General features: G+C 45.9%; 3 protein-coding genes across 3 annotated transcripts in view; 1 reads left to right on the forward strand and 2 right to left on the reverse strand.

Annotated features, from left to right (window-relative positions):
• Positions 1-7,114, reverse strand: part of LOC131269668 (serine/threonine-protein kinase 32A) — a 47,026-nt gene extending 39,912 nt beyond the window's left edge. Inside the window, exons 1-2 of the mRNA XM_058272151.1 lie at positions 7,060-7,114; positions 298-353 (exon numbers count right to left, since the gene is read on the reverse strand). Coding sequence (XP_058128134.1) covers positions 298-353; positions 7,060-7,114 — 111 coding nt within the window. The remainder of the gene's footprint in view (positions 1-297; positions 354-7,059) is intronic.
• A 12,140-nt stretch (positions 7,115-19,254) lies between these two features.
• LOC131269205 (xaa-Pro aminopeptidase ApepP-like) lies at positions 19,255-23,054 on the forward strand. Its single transcript, XM_058271543.1, has 4 exons — positions 19,255-19,334; positions 20,610-20,745; positions 20,818-21,322; positions 21,772-23,054. The coding sequence occupies exons 1-4, from the start codon at positions 19,255-19,257 to the stop codon at positions 23,001-23,003; spliced, it is 1,953 nt and encodes a 650-aa protein (XP_058127526.1). The 3' UTR covers positions 23,004-23,054.
• A 236-nt stretch (positions 23,055-23,290) lies between these two features.
• On the reverse strand, positions 23,291-24,985 carry LOC131269081 (BTB/POZ domain-containing protein 6-B-like). Its single transcript, XM_058271398.1, has 2 exons — positions 24,828-24,985; positions 23,291-24,716 (listed from the first exon to the last, which is right to left on the reverse strand). The coding sequence occupies exon 2, from the start codon at positions 24,707-24,709 to the stop codon at positions 23,564-23,566; it is 1,146 nt and encodes a 381-aa protein (XP_058127381.1). The 5' UTR covers positions 24,710-24,716; positions 24,828-24,985; the 3' UTR covers positions 23,291-23,563.
• Positions 24,986-26,263: the final 1,278 nt, after the last annotated feature.

The following is a 26,263-nucleotide window of genomic DNA, read 5'->3' on the forward strand; positions in this document are numbered from 1 at the left end:
CAACAAATGTACTGAAAAGTTCAGTTAGACGTTACTTTATGTACCAATGAACAAATCAAAATAACAGGACATGATAATAAAGCGACAAAGTAAAAATACTTCACGGAAAAAGGGAAGATAGGGCGATGTCAGAAACAACGCTGCTTCTGGAATCGAACATGAAGGCAATCCGGGCAAACGATGAAAACAAAAAATGGCAACCATAACGAAAAGTTGTGTGAAACGTCACATCAGTGAGCCAATTGTTTAACGATAGTGATGGTGAAGTGATGCTTACTTGCACACTAGATACTTTACCTTGCCAAAGCTGCCCTTCCCGATGTTGCGCAGTATTTGAAAGTGATCAAAGTTCACTGAAAAGAAACGTATATTGAATATCAGATGAGTTGAAGGAGAGATATGCTTATCATAAATGAGTCAACGAGGCTATAGAAATGGGATGACTAAAGAGTGTCGATTAAATGAGGTGAGTTTTCCCAAAGCGACCGATATTATTACAACCTTTTGGGCCTCCGACTTCCAGGGGGATGACACTTGATGAGAGTAGAAAGTTTGCAAAGGTTGAAGTAAAATTAACCAGATCAATTGAATTGATCAGAAGTTGGAGCGATTACAGGCGACGCCATCCTGTGGCGTTCAACCGTGTTGCTCTCGCAATAGGCGATACAGGGAGCTCAGGAGACAGGAGATAATCAGCACCGTCCGGGTGGCATGGAAGATAATTATATTTAGCCACTGGTGAGCCACGTTTAACCATGTCATATTTATTTTGGTCAACGTACGCCCCCGGCTTAAAGCTTCGTTTCATAACGCCTGGCGACATCACCATCCAACCAGGGGTACGGTGCTAGATTATTCATAGTGGTAATTAATCCTTATTCTTCTGCCCTAACCAGGCGGTTGGAGCCAGCCGGTACCCTTCGTCTCTCAACTAAGCAACCGTGTTAACCCGTCGAGTGTCACGTTTGAACGTTAATTAACTTTCATTTAGTGTTGGTCCCCGGCACCAACCCCCCTCTTCCGGCTATTGCTTGCTCGCTGTGTGCGGAATAAGATGTACCACTGGCGCTCGCCACTCCCTAGTTCGCCGCAGGGACTGGGGACGCAACCGGGACAGACGCAAGTTTTTAGTGAGTTTCTCAAGGACGCCTGTGGGGAAATAAACAAAAGCATCCAACATCCCCCTAGTTGGAGCGAAGGTGACAGGACCAGGCTAAGGCTACGAAGCGCGTAAATAAAAACGTACCAAATGGAAACCCCTATAGGGGAAAGTGAGGCAATATGCACCAGGGGAGTAAAGTGCTCCGCCATATTTGTAGTGGAATTACGCCATTTCAACATCCATGAAGTACTAGAGTATGTTCATGTCTCATACAAACTACGTTAACCCCTGCACAACAAAACAGGATAATGTAAATTAAGCCTGAAATCATGTAATCGCGTAAGGGATGCATCTTGCCTCACCTTCCCTTACACTCCAACCCGATCTAAAAGCATCTGTTTTTGAACCCACAGACGGGCCAGCCTTTCATGTGCTGTACGATTATGTTTAATTCTCTCCGTGAACAGTTAGCCTTTGCTTTCCGCTGGTGAAATTGCGCTACAGAGACAAACGAGTGATAGATAGAGTTTCGGGACTATCCAAACTGTACTAGTAGCAGTAGTAGTAGTCGTGGTTCATTGCTCGAAAGATAATAATAATTATAGTACATCTACTTATACGAGGGTTGCCTTTTAAGTTTCGGGATTTGGAAAAACTGGTGATGCAATCTGTTAATTAACAATTTTATCGTAAAGCTTGACGTTTTTGAGGTTATCCGTTCTCAGAACGTTTTGACATACGAACGCTATTTGTGTTGTTAAAAAAATGTTTAAAGTTTCAATCGACACGAGTCTTTTTTAAGAGATCTTCGCTTCTTCAGGTATTGAAAAACGTTGAAATCTCAGTTTATTTTTTACGTACGGGAATTAAAAGAAGTCATTTGGTACTAGATCCAGGACTATATGGCGGATGACTCATCAAATCGATGTTTTGAGTACTCAAAAATACAGTTGTTTGAGCCGATGTGTGAGAGCTCGCATTGTCGTGGTGACGGGTGATCCGTCGAAAGCGGTTGAATTTCCTGATTTCTAGGAAGACAACTGGCAAACAAATTGTTGTGTACCACTCAGAATAGACTGTTCTGCGTTGTTCTAGAGGTTTGGTTGCGATATATCCAGTTTTTCCGAAAAAACATGCGACCATTTGCTTGGAAGTGCTTCGTGCGTGAACAACTTTGGTTGGATTCGGCGCATCTTGAAACACCCATACAGTCGATTGCAGTTAAGTTACGGGTTCATTCACGTAAATCCACGACTCATCACCTGTCACGATATTAAAGACGAGTTTTGAAGCACCGCAATCGTATTTTTCGAGCATTTCTTCCGACCAATCGACACGAGTCTTTTTTTGAGAGATTGACAAATTGTGTGGAATCCAACACGAGCAAATTTTTTTGACAGTTAAATGTTCATGCAATATTAAGTATATGCTGGTCCCAGTAATACCTAAGGTTGTCTCTATCTCACAAAAAGTCACATGATGATCTTGCAATATCCGTTCACGCACAGCATCAATTGTTTTCGGAACGACAACTGATTTTGGACGACCTTCACGAAATTCATCTTGGAGTGAACTCCAACCACGATTTAAATCTCCAAACCATCGATAAATACTGATCATTGATGGAGCTTCATCACCAAAAGTTGAATTAAGTTCATTCATGCACTACTGCTGTGTCGATTCACGTCAAAAGTTGCAAAAATTAATCGCACGAAAATGCCCACGACCCAATTCTACAATTTGGCGGACATTGAACCTTTAAACATTTTTTTAACAACACAAATAGCGTTCGTATGTCAAAACGTTCTGAGTACGTATAACCTCAAAAACGCCAAGCTTTAAGATAAAATTTTTAATTAACAGATTGCATCACCAGTTTTTCCAAATCCCGAAACTTAAAAGGCAACCCTCGTAGCTATTAATAATGAGACGTGACGGATTCGAAATCGGCATTTCTTTCCGCGTTGATATAGATAACTTGGTAGTTGAAACTAATTCGGTCATTAACTAATATGGTAAACTATAACACTGGGAAGTATGTGGGAAAGGAATAAAGAGAACTTTGGAAAAAATCCACGGTATTTAAGTAGCCTAATTTAATCTAGCTTATCCTATTATCTAAACTTTAAGGGTTGGTACTTACTCCGGTCCACTAAGTCGCAAGTAAGTCGATCCATTGCTCCTACAAGTATGCAATGTGATGTGCACTACAGGGTTACGAGAGATATGAACGCCGTTTAACATTTTGCAAATTAAAAAAACGAGAACAAATTCAACAGGAACCAACGAGTTGGCGAATCGATATCGTCACATGCAGCATGAACATGTCATATATGCTTTGCCATTGCCTCATCATTGCGGAGCCGTACGTGTCTTGCTCGGCGGAGGGCGGGTTTCGTAAAATAATGACGGCGAACCCATCCGTCACGGACAGCAACAGGTTCGCCTGCAAGCAGGCTTCGAGAGATAGTTCCAACGCTTCACGTTCGATCCGGTTCCCTAATGCTTTCGCGTCATCTGCACCGTCGTCGACAACATCGTCGCTTCGATACCATTTGCTTTAGTGCAGAGCTTGTTAGTTAAACCAACCCCATTCGTTAGCATAAACGATTTGCGGGAGGGTGTTAAACGAGAGGGAGGGATGCTGTCGGAGCAGCCAATACAGCATTCGGTGTCGGTGGGTCGTTCTCTCAAGAAGAAACCTAATCCCGGAAGTCCTCGTTCAGTGTGAGGAAGATCTTTTGGAGTCGGTGGCGGGTAAAGCGAAGGGAGGGAACTAACGATGGAAACGATTTTTCAGCCATCCTGCGAAGAGCAAATACGCACGTTAAACGTCGCGTAAGCTAGACCCGTCAAACCACAAGGGAGCTACAACCAACTGCACGCAAACACGTCGTCGTGGTTGTGGTTACGTGAAATTAGCAACGATTCGCATACCGCAAATCACACCGCGAGGATAAAAGTGAGGTTAGCGTGCCTGGAGGACACGTCACAGCAGCCCTGCCTGGCCCCGTTTACATCCGTGCCCGAGCATGTAAGTGGGCAATTTTAATTTACGTATGCAGCACTCGTGAATGCTCGCTGGGAGTGTGTGGGTTTACGAGCGAGCGACCTCCGCGTCGAAGAATGTCAGCCCCGGCTCGTATGGCGAGCACGTTCACCGGGAATGTTTGCGAAAAGCCAAGGTGGAGATGAGCGTGGAAAAAATATATTGCTAGACCGTCGCCCGGGACCGGGCAGGTGCCAGCAGGCAAGAAGTTGGCCTACTCCTGAGCTAATCAACCGTCACGCGGCGAACAGGGGAGATAGTCCTATAGCCGCAGCCGCCCATGGTGCGCGTAATCCGACTCCCGTGTCCTCCGGTCTTGGGACGACGATGTGGAAATACTAATGCAGAAAGGTTTGGCCACCATTCACCGCCATGTCGTTGGGGGGGAGGGGAGGAGAGGCGTGGTTCCTTCATCGATTTCCGCCCGAGAAGGAACGAGCAGTCTTCCACCTCCGCCACCTCCGGGATGGGATCTGGTGTCCCTTCTACGGCTTCAGCGCAAGATGTAAAAAGACAGTTTGCACCACCCGAGCACACACACTCGCACCCAGATGAAAGGTCCATGGGTTCGATCTGCGAGTGGTATCATATTTTAATAATGTGTTCCGTCGCCCTCACGCCCAAATCTCTTCCCCGGGACACATGAGGATCTGGCGTAGGGGGATATAAAGTGACACTGCTGTCCGAGGTCGAAGGGAGGGACTTGAGAGATTTCGGATTTTAATGAGTTTTATAATCCCGCACGGGTGGGATAGGATCCCGCTCCGATCCGGGATCCGGACTGGTGCGCCATCGTTATATCCCCCCCCAAACTCAGTTCTTCGGTCGCCCGCACGGACTAGCCCTTATGTTTCGGAACATAATCACCAAAACGTACTGCACGCGGGAGAACGTGGGTCTAAGGGAAAATGGCGCTGGCTCTTGGTCGGTCATAGGACATCCCGTGTCCCTCTGGTACATCTAAACAAAACCCGCCCTCCAGTGGGGTTTGTGGTTGGTTCTATTCTAATTCTATAGATGTTTGGGACACAGACAAAGTATTAACTGAAAAGCATTAAAGGTGCGTCTGCTACTCCAATTTAGAACTTTACTCCCTAGTCAACGTTATAGTCAGATTTTAAGTAGTTTTCCTAAACAAACTTTCGGCTCCTCACCGGAAACACAATTTTTTGCAAAAAGAACCTTGTGTTTCACACGACAAAGTAGCAGATATAGGGACGCTTTCTCTCCTTCTCTCTAGTGCTCTCTTCTTTGTCGATTGCAGTATTGTGTCATCTGTTCCTCCAACAGTCGGTTTTAATTACGGATTATGTCATCGCGCTGGTTGTATCAACTTCCAGAGGAATCTTTGTCCGAGTTCCAAAACCCGAACATATCGATTCTCCAAGGTTGACTGCGCTTTAGTACTTCCCAAATCTGCCAAAATTCCGGAAATCGCTTCGAATTCTCCCGGAGCAAATAATTGCCCGCTGGATATTTACAATTCCCCGCTGGATGTTTGCCACGGCCTTCACAGGCCGGTTCCACCATTGAACCATACATTGGAACCTAACGTTTCAGCGTCTATCGTTAGTCTGATTTGTTACCGGTTTGTGCTCTTCCTGCTTCGAGTCTGGCACACGGTCGAAATAGAGCGTGACCTACGGCAGCCCCTGCTTCTGCTACTTAAAATGCCTTCCCTTGTTGAATGGTCCCTTTTGTATGCCTGCGGTTGAGGATTTCGTGATCCCTTTCAAGGACGCTACTTTCCATTCCCCTCATTTTCCCGGGGGGTGGGTAATTAATTGGAAGGCCCTACAGAGGGTGAACAAAATTCCTTCCACGGGTGGAAACTTGAAGAATCTGGTAGTAGGGCACCACTACTCCCAACAGACGTCTGACCCAAACACCAAGGTCATGCAGCAAGGAGAGAAAGAAGGTGGTCAGAAAATGGAAAAACCGGAAGCGAGGGTCATTTTTCACAATAACTATATAGAACGCGCCTTTCGGGTAGACCAAGCGAAACCAGCCGTTTCCAAAAGAAACTCACAAACAGTCGTTGCCTTTAACCCATCCGTGATTGGAACAGTGCGTCAATTTTTCTCCCTAACGTATGTAAGTTTTTCTCTAACTGGGTTTGTCTGTTCAAAATATTGTTTAGAATAAATGTAAATATACAGATTATTGTTTATAAAGCTGCCTGTTGAAAGTTTGGTACTACAAATTTGGAAAAAACAAAAATCACAAAACACAAAAAAATGTAATAAACAAAACAATAGACGTTTAGTAGAGTTTGTCCATAAGGCAATTCAGCCAAGGAAAGCACGCTACTGTGGCGCCTCTAGTGGCGCCAGCAGGAAACTAAAAGTTTAAGTAGTCTTAGTAACTATTAACGACCAAATCATGAAAAATTTCAGACTTTACTTGTTTACTTCTGGACAGACTTTAGTTTCAAAACAAAGTTTATATCCTTGAGTTCACCACTAGAAAGCAGCTTTTTAAACGCGTGAACAAAAATCTACTCGGAAGATCGGTAAAAAGCTATAGTAATAGGCACAAGATATTTTAAGACTCAAATTAATTAATGTTTGTTGTTGTAACAGTGTAATTATTAAAGAAACCAACAACTACTTTTTTTATTTTCACGTTTTCGTCAAAAGCTGATGAATGAAAGACAAACTCAGATGCGTTAGAGACAAAAGCTGTTTCAAAATTTGGCCTTAGCCTTTGAGACAACATCACCTGCTTTCGAAATAAAGTTTGGTGGCAATGGCGATAAAATCGACGCGTAACGCATGTAACACCAGTACGTAACGATACGTAGCGCAAGGGCAAAACACCGGGCCGCGTTCCGTGGAGCACGAAATGCGAAGAGTTGGATATAACTTACACCAAACAAGGATCCCGTCCTTCTCCCCGTCCTACTTACCGTCTTCGTCGGAAAGCAGGCTCGCGTCCTGCCGCGAGGATGAATTGACACCCATTCTCGCCTGCGTTGGGCTTCCGTTGGCGTTTCGCGTCGGCACCGGTGTTGGCCGGTGGCGTCGCCGGTTGACGGTTGCAGCTTGCCCGGTTTGCTCCCCGGGTTGATCGTGATCGGTGGTGATTTAGTTGTTTGCTGAGTAGCGCACTAGCCGTTTGTTCGGTAAGTTTTTCCGCGAGCGCGCTAACGTGCCCGTCGAACCGTATCGACGTCACGCGATCGTTTCGGATGGGCCGCGAAGGTGTAAAATAAAGATTGACACAAAACGCAAACACTCACAGGCACGCTCATTCGGAACAAAACCAGGAAAAAACAACTTTCACCCCAAACAGGGCAGCACACTATCGCTTATCGTTGGAGCTTCAATTTTGTAAATTGTTCTTTTTCGGTTCCACCTTTTGTTTTATCCTCCGGTGGTGTTTTGATTATAATCGCATTACGTTATTTTGTTGAACATTTCGTCCCTCGCACTGGCTGGTTCTCGTGCTTTTATTTTCTCTTTCGTTTTCCTTTTCTTTCCTCTTCACTTGGCGTTGATGTCTGTGTGTAGGTGTGTGACTAACGCTCATTGAAAACCTGCCCGTAGCTGTGTGTTAGTTATTGACTTGGGAGCCGAATTTCGTGAGCTTCTTGTTCTTCGAGCATGCCAAATTGCACCGATGTTTCGCCGAGCTAACCTTCCTCTACGGCCGGTTTACCTTCACAGATTGATGATGCTGCTGCTGCTACTACTGCTCGGCTGTTACTCGCTTAGCACCTTTCCGCTGGTGCTGATCCTTCCGGGGCTCCGGGGCTGCGCACCTTTCAGGCATCAACGCGTCAGAAGCGTTTTATTCAATTTGCATCAATTTGCCTTGCCCACGTCGATTCGCCCGCCATTACCGGCTGCGTAGCCCTCGGCACCACCACCAACGGCGCACCACCGACACCGGCGACACCGGCACCGGAAAGGATTATCGCTTCCAGCATCGAATGGCGGGGAAAACCGAACCGAAGGCCCGCTGCCTCCAGCGGAACGTCTGAGGCACTCATTCTTCTCCGCACACTTATCTCGCTGATTTTAATTTGTTTTCTTTTTCGGAAGCTTTGTTTGTTTAATTGGCAAAGTCTCACATTGGCCCTTCCTTTTGCCGGTTGGTAGTGGTTCGATGCAAACGTTGCTTTCCGCACATTCAGCTCGCTTATTCCTGTTGAGAAGGGAGAAATTGGAGCGAAAATCAAACATGGGCAAGAGAGTTGTAAACTTTTCGACGAAAAATTGTGCAATGTAACCGGCGAATTAAACAAACAACCAAAAGTATTGCATGAAAATGAAACCCGTGGGTAATTGGTCGAAAATAGGGAACAAAACCTACCGACCACGAGGCGCCCCCATTTTTCATCAAGTACCGGGCGCCTCCATTAGAGTGCACTACCAGGCGCCCCCATTTTTCATCAAACACCGGGCGCCTCCATTAGAGTGCAGTACTAGGCGCCTCCATTATCAAGATATATTTTCTTAATTTTTAACTGCAGAAGTCGCGATTTGCAGTGAATTTTCGAAGCTAAAATACAATAAAACTGTAACACGATGTCTTGATGGTTGACTTTTCACGTCATTGCGAGCCGCAATTCGGACGTAAAGCTGACGGGAAACAGGGGTGTATGGGACTTGTGGGAGACCAAACTGGGAGGTAATTAGTTTAACCCCGGCTCAATGAGGCCGAGAGATTTAGTGACGCCGATCATGTTTGCTCGCTCGTAATCATTTACGCGTACGGCGCGTTAAATCAAAGCGCCGAAGGTCCCATTTCGGCATGGAACGTTGGAACGCTGCCGGCGACAGAAACCGGTCCAAGCGATTGATTTATCATCCAGCCATTAAACGAGATCCGGCCCAATTTGCGCCGTGATGTCCAGTGCAGTGTGTGTGTGTGTGCGAGTGTTGGCTAAATGATTTCCCCGTGGCCCCTCTCTCTCTCTCTTTCCTCGGTCTCCTGCGGGAAGATCCCGGCGTCCACGTTGAGCGAGTCAACGAATGCGTGCGATGAGAAACGACGTCCAATAATATGGCAATTTTCTTCACCATTACCCGCCACAAGTCTCTGTTAGCGCTGGCTGCCCGCGCGCATCTTTCATTCTCCTCCCCCTTCCCACGAGGATATTTATCGCAGCGGAAGAGAACCCCCCCCCCCCCATGGCCTCCCCGAGGGACGTATAGCGAAACAATAAAAATCATCACCCATCTTGCAAAAGGCCCGAAGGGAACGTCGCAGCATTTCTCAATCAGCGGATTGCTCCGTCGTGTTTCATCGTGTTGGTGCCCAAACCGTGATGGAGTGGGTGCAAAACCATGGCAGCATTCAGTGTCAACCCGCCGTTTGAGATGTTGGTTGAAATTTCCTCCAGAGAACAAAAGCACACTTCATAAATGAAAATAATTAATTGAAAAATGCAACACCAACCAATAGTTTGCATCTTTGAGCAAAGTTGTACTTTGTTTGCATATATTTTTCAAGCTCTTGATTACCACGTTAACTGCAAAGGGTTTTAGAACACTTTTTAGTACACTCTTACACTCTTGTTTAATAAAATTTCCTAATAGCATTTGTGAAATCAACGGTTTTCGAAGGCCAAGCAAAGACTTAGCTTCCCAATGGACCTTTTTTATTACTTTATATGTAATTACAATAGTTTTTATGTTGTGTTTTCATTCATAAATGGATCAAAAACTTTTTAGAACTAATTGCTACTGTCACCCACTTTTGGGTTGGGACGTGACAGTTGACGTGTTAAACGGAAAATAATTAGAGCTTTTCGTAATTAACACGTTGACTGCCAAACAGCTTTACTACAGTTTTAGTACGTTCAGTTTTGTTAAAAGCTGACTATAAAATTTATCAATCCAACGTGTTTTAAGAGACAAGCGAAAAGTAGACTTCCCAAAGGATATATTTAGGTAATTATTTTGGCCAACACCTATTAAACTCCACTACTTTAAGAGTATAAAGGACTGATGTTGATTGCTGCAGTCACTCGCAAAGTGAGTAACGTGATAATCAACGTCTTAAGAAGCCTATCTATTGTTTGTTCGGCTTTTATTTTCAATGCCTTCGTTTCCTGTACTACGAAGCAACGACAAATTTGTAGTTGAAACTCATTTCAATATCAAGGTTTAAGGTTCAAAAATCGCTCATACTGAACCATTGGTGGTTTGACTCCATCCCCCCCTCCTACTCAAGTGGCTAGTGGGAGGAAATAATCCTTGCCTGCCAACCGAAACGCGACCAGCGACGGTAAATGCGACCGGAATCGATCCACCGATAGCGTAATCGCGATTGAACGATGCTTCCGTTGAGCTCTCGAGCGCCATCTTGTCTCTCATCCTCAGGGCCTCAGGGAGGGAAACTCCCAAGGGGTTTCCCAAATTGGCGGGGACAGCACACAAAACGGGGTCACCGAGTTGCTACAAAACCGACAGCCTCCAAACGTTACGCTCCACCAATACCGAACGGCCTCACGGGCTCCTGTTTCCCCATTCTTGACGTTTTGTTTGTCCCTTCCTCAACTGCCTTCCGTTCCGAATTTGATTCTGTGCCTAAGCCTCCTTGCCTCATTGTTTTGCAACAGTTCAGCTCGTGCTTGTTTTATGTTTTTGTTTTGACATTCCCAAAACCGCTTCGTGTCCTCCGTCGTCTTGCCTGCCGGCCTTCAGTTTGGATCTGTTCTCATCCATTTTGATGAAACGCGCTTCCGTTTCCTTTCGCAATAACTCGCACGCCGGAGTACACACACACACGCGCGCGCGGGCTGGAAAGAAAAGTCAACGTCTAAAGGGAACTCCTCCTCCTCCAATTTGTTTGTTAATAAAAAAAGAAAAGAAAAAGAATATGCTGAAAGTGGGAAACAAACTTCCACCTTCGTGCTGGAACAGGCAAAGAATGTCCGAGTCGCTCGGTGTCCGAGTGCTACGCCACGCAGTGAAAAGAAGTTTCAACTCAAACAACTGATGCCAGGTGGTGTGTGGCTCATTCAGCTCAGTTCATTTCCGAACACGGTGTGCAGGTTGAATGAATATCGTTGTAGAAGAAAAAAAAACAAGCTGGCAAAAGTGGAAGCGCGCACTGCAACACCTTTAAATGATGCGCCCACGAAAGTGGAAGCCGGAAGCCTCTCACCGTTTTGGGGGAGGTGGAGAACACCCGGGACAGGAGGGACGAAAACACGTACAGGGCCAACTGTAGTGGCTGTTAAACGTTCGCCAGTAATGAGCACTTGAGGAACATGCAGCTCTCCGTTCATCCGTTCCGATTTTGTTGTCCTTTCGCTGCTTCGTGCCGTTCTCGCTTTCGCTCGTTTGTGCATAAAAAACTGACACAAAAGAAAAGACACCTTTTAGCTGCGGGGAAAGAGAGGTCACGGGAAAATGCTACTCCAGCTGGACTTCCCAACACTTACTGGGTGATGCAGAAAGTTTCCCAAAAAAAAAAAGAACGAAATCCCACCGTTACGAAGAGTGAAATCGTCGGATTTGAAAGCAAATGTACCACTGTGCACAGTGAAACCACTTAGTTGTCTACGCTTTTATCGTCTCATTCGAGAAACTTAGCGTAATTTCCCATTCAAAGCCATGTGTTTAACTGATTTGAAGATAGCAACATTTACTGTGGCGGGGAGATGCACCACTCCAACGCAATGTCATCCTCGCGGAGACCTCGCTTAAATCTCGTGTATGTGAAAAACATCCTCATTACTTTTGGCAGCCGGTTTCAACCAGGTCCATCTCAAAATGGTGGGAATAGGAACAGACAACGGGTTCCAACCAATAAGATAAGATGATACGTGTTTTATTTTTGGCAACAGGAAAGCGCCAGCTGTCGGGCGATTTATTTTTCCCTTCAAGTACAACTTGGCAGTCAGTAGCTTATTGACAATTGATTGAATGGCTTTTTTTTATTTTTCCATTGAAAGATGTTTGTAGAATTTATAACGTAAAGGACGTTCGACGGAAACAATTTTCCCACAGTGCAGTTCTCCAGTATTGGTTGAGGTTTACTGGAATGGGCCCGATTTAGAGCTTCCCAAGCGTGTTTTATTTCACGCTTTACAACAAAGTACTTGCACCTTGCAGGTGACCTGAAGTAGATCTGTATTGGGTGACCGAAACAAAGCCGATCACTGACCTACCTTCAACAAAAGCCGTCGATCGCTCCCGGTGCTGGTGCTTTGGTTGATAGCGATGCCGATGCGTGTTTGATTGGATGGATTGAGCATTGATAAGTTTCACTCGGCCAACTCGTCCACTACGACAACCGTGCACAACACCAAAAAAAACCCTTCACTGCACTACACAAAACATGCACACCACTGACCACTTGTTGACGTGCCCCAGGAGGAGCTTCCAGCCAGGAGGTCCACCAAACGGCCGTGTCTACGTCTGACCGCAACCGATTGCGATGCGCTACACCACCTTGAAATCTCCGAGCGATGCTCCCGAGTGCCTCTGCCGAACTGCTCGCCGAAGCTTTCCACGGCACACTGATGCGAGGCCATCGCCGGTCGGTGCTTTTTGTACGCGCAGGCTGTGCTTGACCGCTCGCTCGCTCCTTCATCCGACTGACAGCTGCCACACGCCATTGTTAGTGTACACACGCGAGCGCGCGAGTCGGAGCTTCGTGTCGCACTCGGTACGGCGCACAGTGGGGATAGGGTTGGGCCATTACTAAAAAGGGCCAGATGATTAAAAGGAAACCGGAAGCGCGAATGAAGTATCAACTTTCTAAGTAGTAAAGTAGCATAAAAGTGATTAAAGAAAAAATACTATACATTTTATCGTTACACTTTTTTAAATATTTTCATACTTATTTTCGATGAATTTATTTTTTTTTTTCAACATGTACCACTTCGTTTAACAATTTTAATCTTCATTTTTGACAAGAAAACAAACTAAACACTTTTTGTATGAAGCGCTAAAGTTTTCTTACGAGCCCGAAAAAAACAGTTGGCGGACTATGTCAACCCCTGGGGTAGGGTAAGAACCTAGCAGACATTTTTCAATTGTTGATGAATTTGTCGACGAATTGTTTGTTCTTACACTTGATGGCGGAACTGTATTATGTAGCTAAAAGCTTGATACTAGAGAAATCTATGCAGTCTTTGGCTATATTGTGCTGCAGAGTGTTCTCTAGCGTTTTCTGATGCTGAATTAAACGGTTTCTACCTTTAACGGCACTAGGCAACTTTCCAAAATGTCCACTGCTTATCCCATCATGCGTCACTTCGGGTTTTGCTCGGGCGTTTGTAGTATAGTGCGTTTCCAGTGAGTCGCAATCGTCCTTTCGAATCGTTTCACACGACATGGAAGCACGTGGAAGCTGGGAATGTAGGCTACAAAAGACGCATTGGCAGTTGGTTTTGGCTCGCCAATTTGAAGGCTTTTTTGATCCGGCAAGAGTAGCCTATATCATGCTGTCAAACTGACTCCCGGTAAAAACGAAACTACTTAAGCGCGATCATCAAAGGACCCCAAAAACGGGTGATGGACGTGCTGTTTAATTGCATGCCGCACGCGTTTCAAACACCACTCGAGCGGTTCCGCTCTCAAACACGATTCAATCTGTCGTTGCTCACCTATCAAAGGGTACGCATAATTACGCCAACTACAAACCAGCAACACCGACAGCAGCAAAAAAAAACCTTCGTCCCACCGTCGCTGGATTTCGGGCGAAGAAATTGAATCCACTCATTTGTTTGACGTCCTTTCGCAGCGAAACGGGAAAATGATTATCGTCAGCAGCATTTTCCACGTACGCGAAAACACGGCACATGGCACATTGTGTAATTGAAACCGCCACTCATTTGAAAATCAGTGCAACATAAAAAATGAAAAGACGAACCCAACGGTTATTAATTTTTCCCCCGTTCGCCATCGAACACGGGGCTTCACTGGCAAACACACACACGAGAGCTGCTATTGATCACCGGGATGTCACTGGTGTGTAATTTCTTACATAAAAGGATCCGTATGTGGGAGTGTAAGTTTTTATTCCAAAGTACAAACAAAAAAGCACACAGAAAAGTATGCAAAGGTGCAAATGGTAGATGAAAATCTCTGCCAGAAAAACATATAGCCATACATTTCGCATCCGATTTCATCTTTTCCGCTGCGTTACTGAAAACTGCGCGCTTTTTCATGAACTACCAATTATTCATAGGTACTTGCCTTTACGGGGAACAAGTTTGTTTTTTACTGGATTAACGAGAGTAAACATTCCGAGAGCATTCTAAACATTCCGAATGAGGGGAGCAAACATTCCCATCGCAACTAACTTTCCAAGTAATAATTAACAAGTGATTGCAACTAACTTTCCAAGTAATAATTAACAAGTGATTGCAATTAACTTTCCATCTCTGAGGCTTTTTTTCTCTCACACAATGGCAAACATTCACTTCATCGTTAATTTTCAAACGCTTTCTGCACTTTTAAACCGCTTTTATATACGAAAATACCATGGTAACGTAAAATGTTTCATTTATACAAATTTTTATTACCATTCGCTCTTCCCGGTTTGGTTGATTAAATCAAGGCATTCCTCTACTCTTTAACGTTTTGGTTTTGATAGATTCACTAAACCAAATTCGTTTTGTTTAAAACAAGTGTTTTGCAACATTTCTGCTTTTTACAGAATTGTGAAATAAAGCAATTGCAAATCAGGCATTCTTTTATTAATGAAAACTTTGCAATGAAATAACATTAAGGAAAGTTGTAAAGAAATGTAAGTTCAATTCCTTATTAAACATATGTGGTTCACTCTAAAATGAAATTTAATAAATAATGAAATATAAAGTTTAATGGTGAATGTATTGGGGCCTTGGGTTTATTACGAAGTTACAAAATGTTATGTTTTTTAATTCATCGTTTCTCATTTCTTGTTTTTAAGTTTCCTTTTTATGTTTTGGTAAATTCATGCAAAATATTAGCAACCCGTTCAGTTAGTAATGAACAAAGTTTAATACAAAACTATGTCCTCATGGTAGCTTAGTCAATTTAACAATGTTTACTCTAGACTAACCTTCCATAAGGATACTTGTTGCAATCATTTATTCTGGGCTTCAGATAGGTTGTAAAATATGATGACAACCCCTTCTATCATCGACGTCGCTTGTTGCATAAACCTGATCGATTGCGGTTTGTTCTCTTTATGCTTCAACAAACATGCACTTGGTAATTATTAATTCGTCCACGCCACGCGTGATGGGAGTAGGTAAGACTTAACAGCTACCGTGTGTTGGCACTATCGCTTGTAACAGGCACGCGGCATGAAGTTCTCCGTTCACGTTGCTTCTGTCAACTTATTAATACTTCGCACGCTGGACGAAACTTTCCCCCGGGCGGGTCGGAAAAGGCTTCGGTTAGAAGCCCCGAGTTTATACGTTTTATGCAGCGCAACGTATATATTGTGATTTATTTAGAAAAAAGCAATGGTTTGTGCTCGCAAACACGTTCCCGACCCGGCTCTGGCTGGTGCTAATTTTGGAATGGCCCCCGGGAAGCGTACGCTCGTGGTGGATATCACATTTTAATTTCGAACCGAAACACAAAACCGAACAAAAAGTTCCCGGGGCAACGGGAAACGGGGCTTTCTTTCTCTGGTTGGTGGAAACTTGAAACCTTGTATAATTTATCCATTTCATTCCGGTGTGCGGCCGTTTTTCCCCGGAGCTTGGTCTGGCGAATGCATTTGAATGGCTCCACTGGCAGCTTGTACTAGCGCACACGCTCGTGTTTGTGTGTGTGTATTTGCATTCGAACAACATAATTAACTTCATGTAGCGTATGCGGTGCCATAAGAACCGGAGTTCTGGATCGAGTTGGGTGTTTCCACATAAACTCATAATTAACCCGTTTATTACCGGCAAAAAGCGCAAACGGTCAACAGACCGGACAAACACGCGCTGTATGCACCCTCTCTCTCTCTCTCTTTCTTTCTCCCCCTCCCTCTCACGCACCCCCCGCTTCCAGAATGTTGGGAAGAAATCATACAGAGTTATGGAATACTTTGCAACGATTTCGACCCGCAAGCCGGATGAGCTTGATTTGATTGAGCTCGTTGTAAATATGGCGGAGTCGGAAAATTTAATCAACCTTTCCCGTGTACGCCGTGGCTCGGGTGGCTGCAATCAATCGTCGCCCGGAGGATTATTTTTGTTTTCGAAAAAATGATGCTGCAATTGGGAACAGACAAAACAAGAAAACGTAGTAAGAGTTATTACATTGCTATGCGTGACTGGATGGATGGAAAATGCATCGCTCTCCGTCGCCACCCGGCTCGAGAGCCCCACGCTTCCACATTTGCAAGCAAATTCGTCATACTCGACATTACGGTCGCGAATTGCATTGGCAATAATTTATTCGTATCAAATTTATATTGGAGTGGAATATTTGCGTCAAATGTGTGGACACAACACCCTCCGGTTCACGGAACGATCCTACAGGAAAACCGGGTTCGGAAACTGTCCCCAATTTGGTGCTGGTGCAAATTGTAAATCTAATTTTATTTCGCATTTCGTCCATATTTTACGGGGAAGGAAAGGAAAATAGTAAACAATATGATGCGAATTTAAATTTTCGCTTCGATAGCGGTACTACAATTGCATACGTTCGGGCGCATGGAACGAACTTTTCTTTCGCCGAAAACAAGTGGGAGCAGAAATGTTGCCCCCTGGTTTAAAGGTCCCCGAACTCTCTTAAAACTTATTATACTAGTGCATCAGTTTGACATAAAACCGGTCTTTAATTTTGAATATCTCCGGGGGTCAACCTGTACGTTTCAAATATTTTAAATATTTGTTTTATGTGACTATTTAAGCCCCTCTGCAAATATTTTTCTAGTAACATTGGAGTCTACTTTATAGCACATTTTTTAGTACACTCTTTTTTTATGGAATTTGAATATATAATGTATAAAACCAACGGTTTTCTAAGGTTAAGCAAAGACTTAGCTTCCGAAAGAATTAGTTTTTGATTTTACTTTAATTTTTACGTTGCATTTTCATTTACTTATGGGACCAAAACTTGTTATAACTAATGACAGCCATGCCAAATTATAGCCATGGCAGACAACGTGTTTGAAGAGAAAATAAACGGGCTGAAGAAAAGCACATTCGGGAAGAACTCCGAAAGAAGGAAAATAAAATAAATCTATACAAATGATGTAACTAATTAATAAAGGTCACAACGCCATAAATCGATCTAAAATTTTGAAAAGTAGCGCCAATTTCCAGCACTGATTTAAAGCGTAAGTACAAATTTTCTAGGGTACATCATCACATGGAATGGAAGGAACTGACCCAGATTCGGTCAATTCTAAATTAACAGAATAGGACTGTTAGTTATGTACGTGATGATCTTAACAGCATCGAGATCTGGTTATGCTACTAGCAGTTATAAAACTATTTAAAACCAGTGCTAAAATATTGTCCTTTTTACCAGCTCGAAAGAAATACGCTTTTAGCATTTACGTAATATCTACAAAAGTTGATGAAAAACAAAATAACTAACAAATAAATGAAAATTATTGGGATCGTGTACTTGCTTACTTGTCCGTGATTTTTCAACCAAATAGCTTTACTGGCTATAACCCTACATCTACTACCAGCGCGACTGTTCCTTTGCGTAGCTTATTCGTTCGCTTTTTAATAGCTGTTTGACACGTTAGGCGCGCGGGCGAAAAACGGAACCGAATCAGTTCACAAATTTACATTCGCACAAGCATTCCCCGATTATGAATTCCACACGCCTCCCGCACCAGAACCCCAGGTGCGTAGCCGTTGTCGAGAACGGTCAGAGCGGGATTGCAATTAGGTCACAACGTTGGTGTGGTTGCGAATTTTGGACGTACACCAAACGACAAGACAATGGCCGCTATTTGGGTTGTATCTGCTTGTTCAAAGCACATGTTTTGGCGTTCCGAAAAATTAGCCTCGTTCTGGTGCGGGGACCGGTTGGTATTGCAGGACGGTGTGGAGTGTGGCCATGTCAGCGATGTGAACAGAAATGATTATGTACCCTGGAGCTAAAACGAGCGAAAACGAACGGGGGAGAAAAAGGTAAATACTACGATTATCCTGGCTATTGAGATGGATGTGGTGTGTGCGTGTGTGTGGGTTTGCTCGTGTACTTTGACGTGGTGTCCACCGTACGACCTTTCGACCCCCGCTAGGAAGGTGGACCCCTTGCGGTGAACTGTGTACTTCGCCCCAAAGGTACGAAAGGCCGGCTCTGACCCTAACCTATTTTTGGCGCTCCGCAGTCATTTCTGCGCTGGTCCACTATTTTCTCGCCACTCGCCCTAGTGGTTTCGTCCTAGTTGTCCCCGCGGGCTCGTAGTGACCTACTGCTGACCGGTGCCCATTGTTGTTGTGGTGCCGAGGAGAGAGAGAGAGCAGAACCAAAGCGATGGGAACTTAAATCAGAGAAAAAGAAACATTGCCAATCGATACTAACGATCGTGGCCCGACGGAGTGGGGCAGGTGAAAGACCCCTACCGCTGGTCCACAGCCGATCAAGGTTACCGACCAACACACTCCGACACTCCCGGCCGTCCGTAGCGCGATTTTGCGTGTATATTTATCTTTTCGCTTTGAACCGACCAACTCCTTTGGCACGTTCACTCAGCCCGAACTGCTGGTGGTTCCACGTCCCCCCGTCCGCCAGTCGTGCCACTTTTTTGTTTATTGATCGCACGTTCTTCTCTTTCTGCAAAGGGCCCAAAACAATCGCTATTGCGTCGCCTCCATCCCGCGTGTGGTCACTCGTTGAGGAAGAGTGACCGCAACCGATATTACAGCAGGGAGGCGTGCGCGCGCGGGCCCGCAGGTGGCGCGGTGTAGGTGCGAGGGCCGTCACTCACCATTACGTCCGACTTGACGGGCGGTTACGATAAGCGCAGTTGAGATTCAAACGTGGTGCCCGCGCGACACGTACAGCTACGGCGCAGCACTCGTGTAACGGCGCGGACCGGAATCGGAGTAGAGAAAGTGCGTCCAGTGCTGTGTTTTCGTGCTAGGATACGTACCTCCCGTTTGGCAGCCAAGGTGGAACCGCACGATACCGAACGGATCGCCGAACAATCAACCGGCCAGCACGATCAGCACGCCACCATGAAGCACACCAAGCGGTACTTGGTGGGCCTGTCGGCTCTGCTCGTCCTGGTGGTCGGCGGTGGAGTTGCCCTCGGCAGGTGAGCACCGATCCCAGGAATGCGGCATCGTTCCCAAGCAACCTGAAGCTGTCCATCCAGTGTCAACACTATAGTAATCGGCAATTTATAGCGTTGTCCTCAAATATGACTCCTGGAATATCTCTGGAAGACGACGTATCACATCTGTAACAAGCTTTTATCGGAATCTGCAGAATGATTTTGTGAAATTGTGACTTCCCTAGCCTCATGCCCAGCTTCGTAAGGGACTGGGACTATACCACCTTGACGTCCGGGAGATTCCAAAATTTTACTCAACTTGCGAGCTGTTTTTTCGCGGACTAGCGAACAAACCCAATATCTAATGTATTGAGATTAACATTTGAAGCATGCATGGAATTGGCAACATGGCGTGATTGGCTGTTAAACAGTCCGATTTCAACGTCTCCACTGTGGCGACTCCGGACTACAAGAATAGATAATTGTTATAAGAAGAACGTCAACCACGTCCAGGGTTACAAGAAGTTCAAGGCATACACAAAGTTCCTCAAGTGAAGTGTGAGCCAGTTGCTGTCCAAAAAGGCGGGAGATGACTACACGAGAGTAATTTGAAGTTCTTCAATCAATCAATCACCTTCGACAAGCTTTGGGGAATTTTCTTCTGCACAAATATTTTGAAGTTTTGCTGAGTCTCACACTCAGCATGGATGTTGCTGATGGATGGCATCAGTATGAGGTAAATGGTACTTGTTGTAGCACTATCAGATACCAGACAAATAGTACCTTTTTTAAGACCGGGCTGCTGTATCGATCGATAAGATCTTCTCCCTGAACTGCCCGGTCATCCGGCGGTAACGCAAGCAGGCGTGCGATAGGACTGGACGGAGGGCCCACCAATTCGTTCCTGTCAGAAAGGCCAATCACCGCCGATCGGCTGCACTCGTGCATTGTTTTCAGCCGTACTTATCTACTTAAACTGTTGTCAGTTTATTACGGGCGCGTTTTATGGCCCTTGTCTTGTGCGCGGTGCCAGTAAGAAGTGGCCAGCTGGAGCGGCCAATTGATAAGGGAAGTCGAAGGGCCTCTCTTGTACTATGGAGGGAGAGAGAGAGAGCGATGAGATGGTCGATGCTCCACTGGCAGATGTACGATGTCGACTCGGTTGCGGATGCGCTGCTCGGGGAGTTTCAAACGCAACTGCATCAAATGGGATTCAACTGGTCGAGGGATTGAAGGGCATCTTATCTAGCAAGGGAGGATAGGATCGACTGCATGTGCATGGGGTGTGTGGTACTTACCATGGCCTTTTTTTTGCAGGGCGCTTAATACGGATGATGATCTAATGGAAGACATGACGCCGAAGAGCATGGATGTGATCCTAGGCGAGATACGAAGCCTCATGCAGGACTACTCCATCGAGGCCTACATCGTCCCTTCGGTGGATGAACATAACGTACGTATTACACCCACCCACCATAGGTGTTGTGTTAACTGCATCTCCTTTTTCAACGCCACCGTTTTGCAGAGTGAGTACATCTCGCTGCACGACCGCCGCTATCAGTATGTGACGAACTTCACCGGCTCGGCCGGCACGGCCATCATAACGCTGACACAGGCCGCCCTGTGGACGGACTCGCGGTACCACCTGCAGGCGGAGAACCAGATAGACCCGGCCTACTGGACGCTGATGCGCGAGGGTCTCGCCGGCGTGCCGACGCGCGACGAGTGGCTGATGAGCGTTCTGTCGCCGGGCGGTCAGGTCGGCACCGACCCGTTCCTCATCGCGTCGACCGAGTTCGAGCGGCTGGGGGCGGTGCTGGGCCGCAACGGCTACCGGCTCATCACGCTCGAGCGCAACCTGGTGGACATCGTGTGGAACAATCGGCCACCGCAGACGGCGGAGGACCTGCGCCCGATGCCGCTGGAGTACACGGGCCGGCGGGCGTCGGAGAAGCTGGCCGCTCTGCGCGTCGTCCTGCAGGAGGAGGGTGCTAACGTTATCGTCGTCAGTGCGCTGGATGAGATTGCTTGTAAGACCAACACCTAGTGATGAGAATAGCAAACATCACGATGAATTTAAGTTACCTATTTATAATTTAAAACGTGAAAAATGTACTATGAATCGCCACAGAGATTTGAACCCTTCATACAACAAACCCATCTCAGTTTTTATCGGACTTGCTCACGATATCAGGATTGTTAAGTATTATTATGCTTTCTTTTTTTAATAACATCATCATTAACGCACTTTCTCTCCACTTCATTTACTCTTTCAATTAACCTATAATCTTATCTGTCATCCCTGTTTGGGATTTTATTTCTCGCTGAGGATGAAAATCTCTGTGGCGATTAGTAACTCTTTTACTTAATCATTCACACTCTTCGGAATCGAATCAAAAGGATTTAAATCACAAAGAGTTAAAAAACTAGTGGTGTCAGAGAGAATGACCTAGCTTGTTTGATCTCCACATTTTCGCAGGGCTGCTGAACCTGCGTGGCTCGGATATCCGCTACAATCCGGTGTTCTTCGCCTACCTGATTGTGTCGCATGACAAACTGCACCTGTTCACGAACCCCGAGCGCATCAACGAGACGATCCGGGAGCACTTCCGCACGGAGGGGATTATCGGGCCGGACGTGCGCGACTACCGCGACATCCTGGCCGGCATCGACGAGTACGTCCGTGGCGGCAACCGGCTGATCGTGTCGACGGCCTGCAGTCACGCACTGTACGCAGCCATCCCGGCGGACCAGCGGCTGCAGGTGTACAGCGTGTTGGCGAAGATGAAGGCGGTAAAGAACCCAACCGAGGCGACCGGTATGCGGCGGGCGCACGTACGTGATGGGGCGGCCGTCGTGCGCTACCTGCACTGGCTGGAGACGGTCGTGGACGAGGGCAACGTGACCGAGCTGTCCGGGGCGGCCAAGCTGCGCGAGTTCCGCAGCGAGCAGGAGCTGTTCGTCGACCTCAGCTTCACGGCGATCAGCGCGTTCGGCCCGAACGGTGCCATCGTCCACTACAGCCCGAACGAAGAGACGGACCTGGCGATCACGCGCGACGGCATCTACCTGATCGACTCCGGCGGCCAGTACCTGGACGGCACGACGGACGTGACGCGGTCGGTGCACCTCGGCGAACCGACCGCCTTCCAGCGCGAGTGCTTCACGCGCGTCCTCAAGGGCTTCCTCAGCGTCGCGTCGGCCGTCTTTCCGGTGCGGGCGTCCGGCACCACGTTCGACGTGCTCGCCCGCAAGTCGCTCTGGGATGTGGGGCTCGACTACGGTCACGGCACCGGCCATGGGATCGGCTCGTTCCTCGGCGTGCACGAGTATCCGCCCTCGTTCGTCTCGAACAGTGCGTCCCCGAGCAACCAGGGCCTAGTGGAGAACATGTTCTCCTCCAACGAGCCCGGCTACTACGAACCGGGCCAGTTTGGCGTGCGCATCGAAGACATCGTGCAGGTGGTGCCCGCACAGTCCGCGCCGCACAACTTCAACGGCCGCGGCGCACTCACCTTCCACACCAGCACGGTCGTGCCGATCCAGCGGAAGCTCATCGATGTGCAGCTCCTTTCGCCGGCGGAAATTGCACAGCTGAACGCCTACCATAAACGGGTGCTGGAGGAGGTCGGGCCGCTGCTGGAGCAACAAAACGACCCAGCCGCTCACCGGTGGCTGACCGAGCAGACCAAAGAGATTACCGTCAGCTAGAAGCGATGATCTTGTACGATAACAACACTGTGTGAAAAGCGGAAAATCAAACGGAAGGAAAAACAAACTGTTACAAACTGTTTTCTTTTCCACTACCGAAAGCCTTGACGATACGATTTAAAAAAATGAAAGCCATTCTAATGAACCTGAAGCAGTTTTAAGTTAAAGGCCCCCACACAACATAAAACCACGTAAACATTATTTTGCAAACTTTAGAGTGACTCTTTTCCCTACGAATTTAAAACAACATTGAAATCGAAATATTCTTGCTTGTGAGTTAAATTTAACCGTACTAGACTTGTCCGTACATATTTAATAGCTTTTAGTCATTTCATTTATTGGAAATTCAACAAAATTGAGATTAAATACAAATTAGTTGGGCTTTATAATAAAAGAATTAAATAAGCACGCGTGTAAGGCATATCCGACCGCAATATAGGAGACTCCCCTTTGCCACACCTAGAACCTACGCAACCTATCGATCTTCGTTTGCCTTTTCGCGTGCACCTGCAGTCATGTGGAAAATTTCAAATATAACTAGCTGAAACGATATCGCAAGCCTAACTTGGCTGGTCGTAATTGTGGGACTTGTTTTCCTTGCAGAGAAAGTGCGCGAAGGCTATCGAATCACCTCGCGCGGAGTGGAAACGCAGTTTGATGTTGTCGTGATAGGCCGTCGGCTCGTGGAAGGCGAAGAAACAGTTGCTAGTCGACGTTACCATTACGATCTTGTAGCGCCGGGTCGGTAACATTATAACCTCCTCGAAGAACAGATTTACCACGTGCACGACTTCAAGGTGTTTGTTGGTGATTTCGTACGAATCGCTGCAGACTTTCTCGTCCTCTTGATATATCTTCAACTCGACTGTGATCACCCTTGACGACGATTTGATGAACATCCCGATGCCGTACAGCGACACGGGCGTTTTCGAATCGAGCGTGAACTGCAAATCTCCCGGCAGGTAGCCTTCGACTCGGCGCTGACCAAACAAGCGGAGTTCGTGACAGTCGTAGGTTCGCTTTAGGTTATCGATTATGTTGGAGAGTTCTTCCACATCGTCTTCGGGTTTGCCGACCATCGCCCAGGTCTCGAGCGCCATGTGTAGCTGGTCCTCGCTACAGTTGATTTGCTTCAACTTGAGTATCATCGCAAACGTTTGCTTGTCAATCAACTGAAGGTCTACGTGGTTGAAGTAAAACAATGGGTTGCTGCTGATCAGGGCGAGGCCTATTTCGTTGACGCAAGGTAAACCGATGTGCTGGTTTTCGTTTAGAATACGGAGTGTACTTTCCGGCACAAGATGGTCTAGCATGAACACTTGAATCAAATCCGTCAGCTCGGTCAACATGAACTTCTGGGCGCAGTCGAAGAGCTCACGCAGGTTTTCGAATGTGATGCTTATCTCACCGGTATAGATATAGCGCATGATGCTAAGGAAAACATCCGGATCGTCTTCTTTGAGTACCACGTCACGCTTTTGCGACTCGGCAAAGTTGCCGTAGAACATTATGTAGAAATACTCGGACGACATAACTAGCAGCAGCTTGTGGGCGTAGATACGTTTCTCGGACGAACCGACAATGAAGACCACGTCTGCAAGGAACTCGTTGTTTACCATGGCTTGTTTTCGCTTCGATGTGCTGGACTCTGCATCGTAGGACAGCACTCGTTCGATTTTAGGTTTTACATTATTGACCAGCGCCATGGTTAAGCTAGAAAGTATGTAAAACATGTTTAACAAAGCCCTAACGAAACTCCGGCAAACAGCACGACCCACTTTGGCGATCTACTGGAGCAGGATACAAGTCAACTAGATTACTTACCGGATCCGCTACCTTTGGTAAGTACGTATATTTTGTTCTTCGTTTGCCCCTTCGCTCGCAGTGAGGAGTTTCGATTTATTTGCTTGCAGAATAAAGATTGAGAAATCTGCTAATTCGCGATACAGCCTAAAATCGGTCTGCAAACTGGAATCGGTGTCTGGTTGTTGCATTCGTGCGGAGTTTTGACTTTGACAAACGTCAACTGTGCACAAGGTGTATGAAACCAGGCAGAGTGGTATATAAACCATTTTACTACGAGGTAAAGACCAAAATCATACGAAATTAATTTGTTAACAGAAAAAGGGAGGAATTTTAATTAAATAATACGGACGAATCATTGAGCTTTAAAACTACCACCAGATTATCTAATAACGAAGGTGCGTGAAGAAATATTTCAAATGCCAGCCGAGACACGCGCTGGCAGCGTTACGTTACGTTACATGTTCGGTGTATACAGCAATAGCTGCAGTTGGCTATATTGATGATAAAATGCGGCCCCATATCCGGAACGCTTGTTAACTTACGGAACATGCTGAAACTGCTCATCAGTACAATAAATTTGTTTCTTTCAAAGTACATAAAAACATAGAAATTTTGTAAACAAACAAATAACTATAGGTGGTTTTTGCAAACGCGTTTTTCATGCGCCCACCGGAAACGTGACGCGACACGTGATTTTTTAATGATTGCAATTTGCGTTCTAGCGCTTCAAGTAAACCTCACATGAAGCTAAAAGCTTGGCAATTTTTTCTCGAAATTGTCGAAAAGTCTTGCTAGTCGCCGTGGGTGATCGTTTTTGCTCCCAGCAAAGTAAAAATATAATTGCAAATGTGACGCGTCTACATTGTTCGCAAACGAAAATCAATGATATTTTTGAACGAGTTTTGGTTAACGCTTCGTTTAGAACTTGCTTTATGCCGTTTCACAAAAAGAGGGAATGTTTATCTTTATAGAATGTTTATTCGCGTATCATACAATACTTATAGTCTTTAGTACTAACGTTTACACTCGTTATGCAAGTAACACTTTAAATGCGATTTAGTATTTTAATTAATAAATAATCACTTCTCTCATCAGTCCCTGAAAAATCTGATATAGCTATGCTTCTGTCTCTTACGATTCGTTTCCTGTTCGCTTTACGAAAGGGAAGGAGCGGTTGGTTGCAACCAATTTAACCACCGGCTGACCGTAACCAGAATCAGAGATACGATGCGTCTAAAAACCTTACATCCATAAACAAAAAGGGAAGCTAGACACTCTCGCTAAGTGTACCGTTTTGCTTATAATTTGCATTTTGTTTTGTTTCGTTTTTCGTTTTTCCTAGATCTGTCTCACAGGGTATAGATGAAAATCAGTCTTAGCTCTTATTTAATTTATGCTGCCATAAATGCACGCAATTCGCAATCGAGATAAGTGGGTTCTCCGAACTGCATGTC

Source organism: Anopheles coustani, chromosome X (genome assembly GCF_943734705.1).
Source record: "Anopheles coustani chromosome X, idAnoCousDA_361_x.2, whole genome shotgun sequence".
In the NCBI taxonomy this organism is placed as follows: Eukaryota; Metazoa; Arthropoda; class Insecta; order Diptera; family Culicidae; genus Anopheles; species Anopheles coustani.

Coding starts and splice junctions, on each gene's coding strand:
- LOC131269205 (XM_058271543.1), top strand. CDS start 19,255: ATGAAGCACACCAAGCGGTACTTGGTGGGCCTGTCGGCTCTGCTCGTC. Junction 19,335..20,609: donor GGTGGAGTTGCCCTCGGCAG/GTGAGCACCGAT, acceptor TTTTTTTTGCAG/GGCGCTTAATACGGATGATG. Junction 21,323..21,771: donor TGCGCTGGATGAGATTGCTT/GTAAGACCAACA, acceptor ACATTTTCGCAG/GGCTGCTGAACCTGCGTGGC.
- LOC131269081 (XM_058271398.1), bottom strand. CDS start 24,709: ATGGCGCTGGTCAATAATGTAAAACCTAAAATCGAACGAGTGCTGTCC.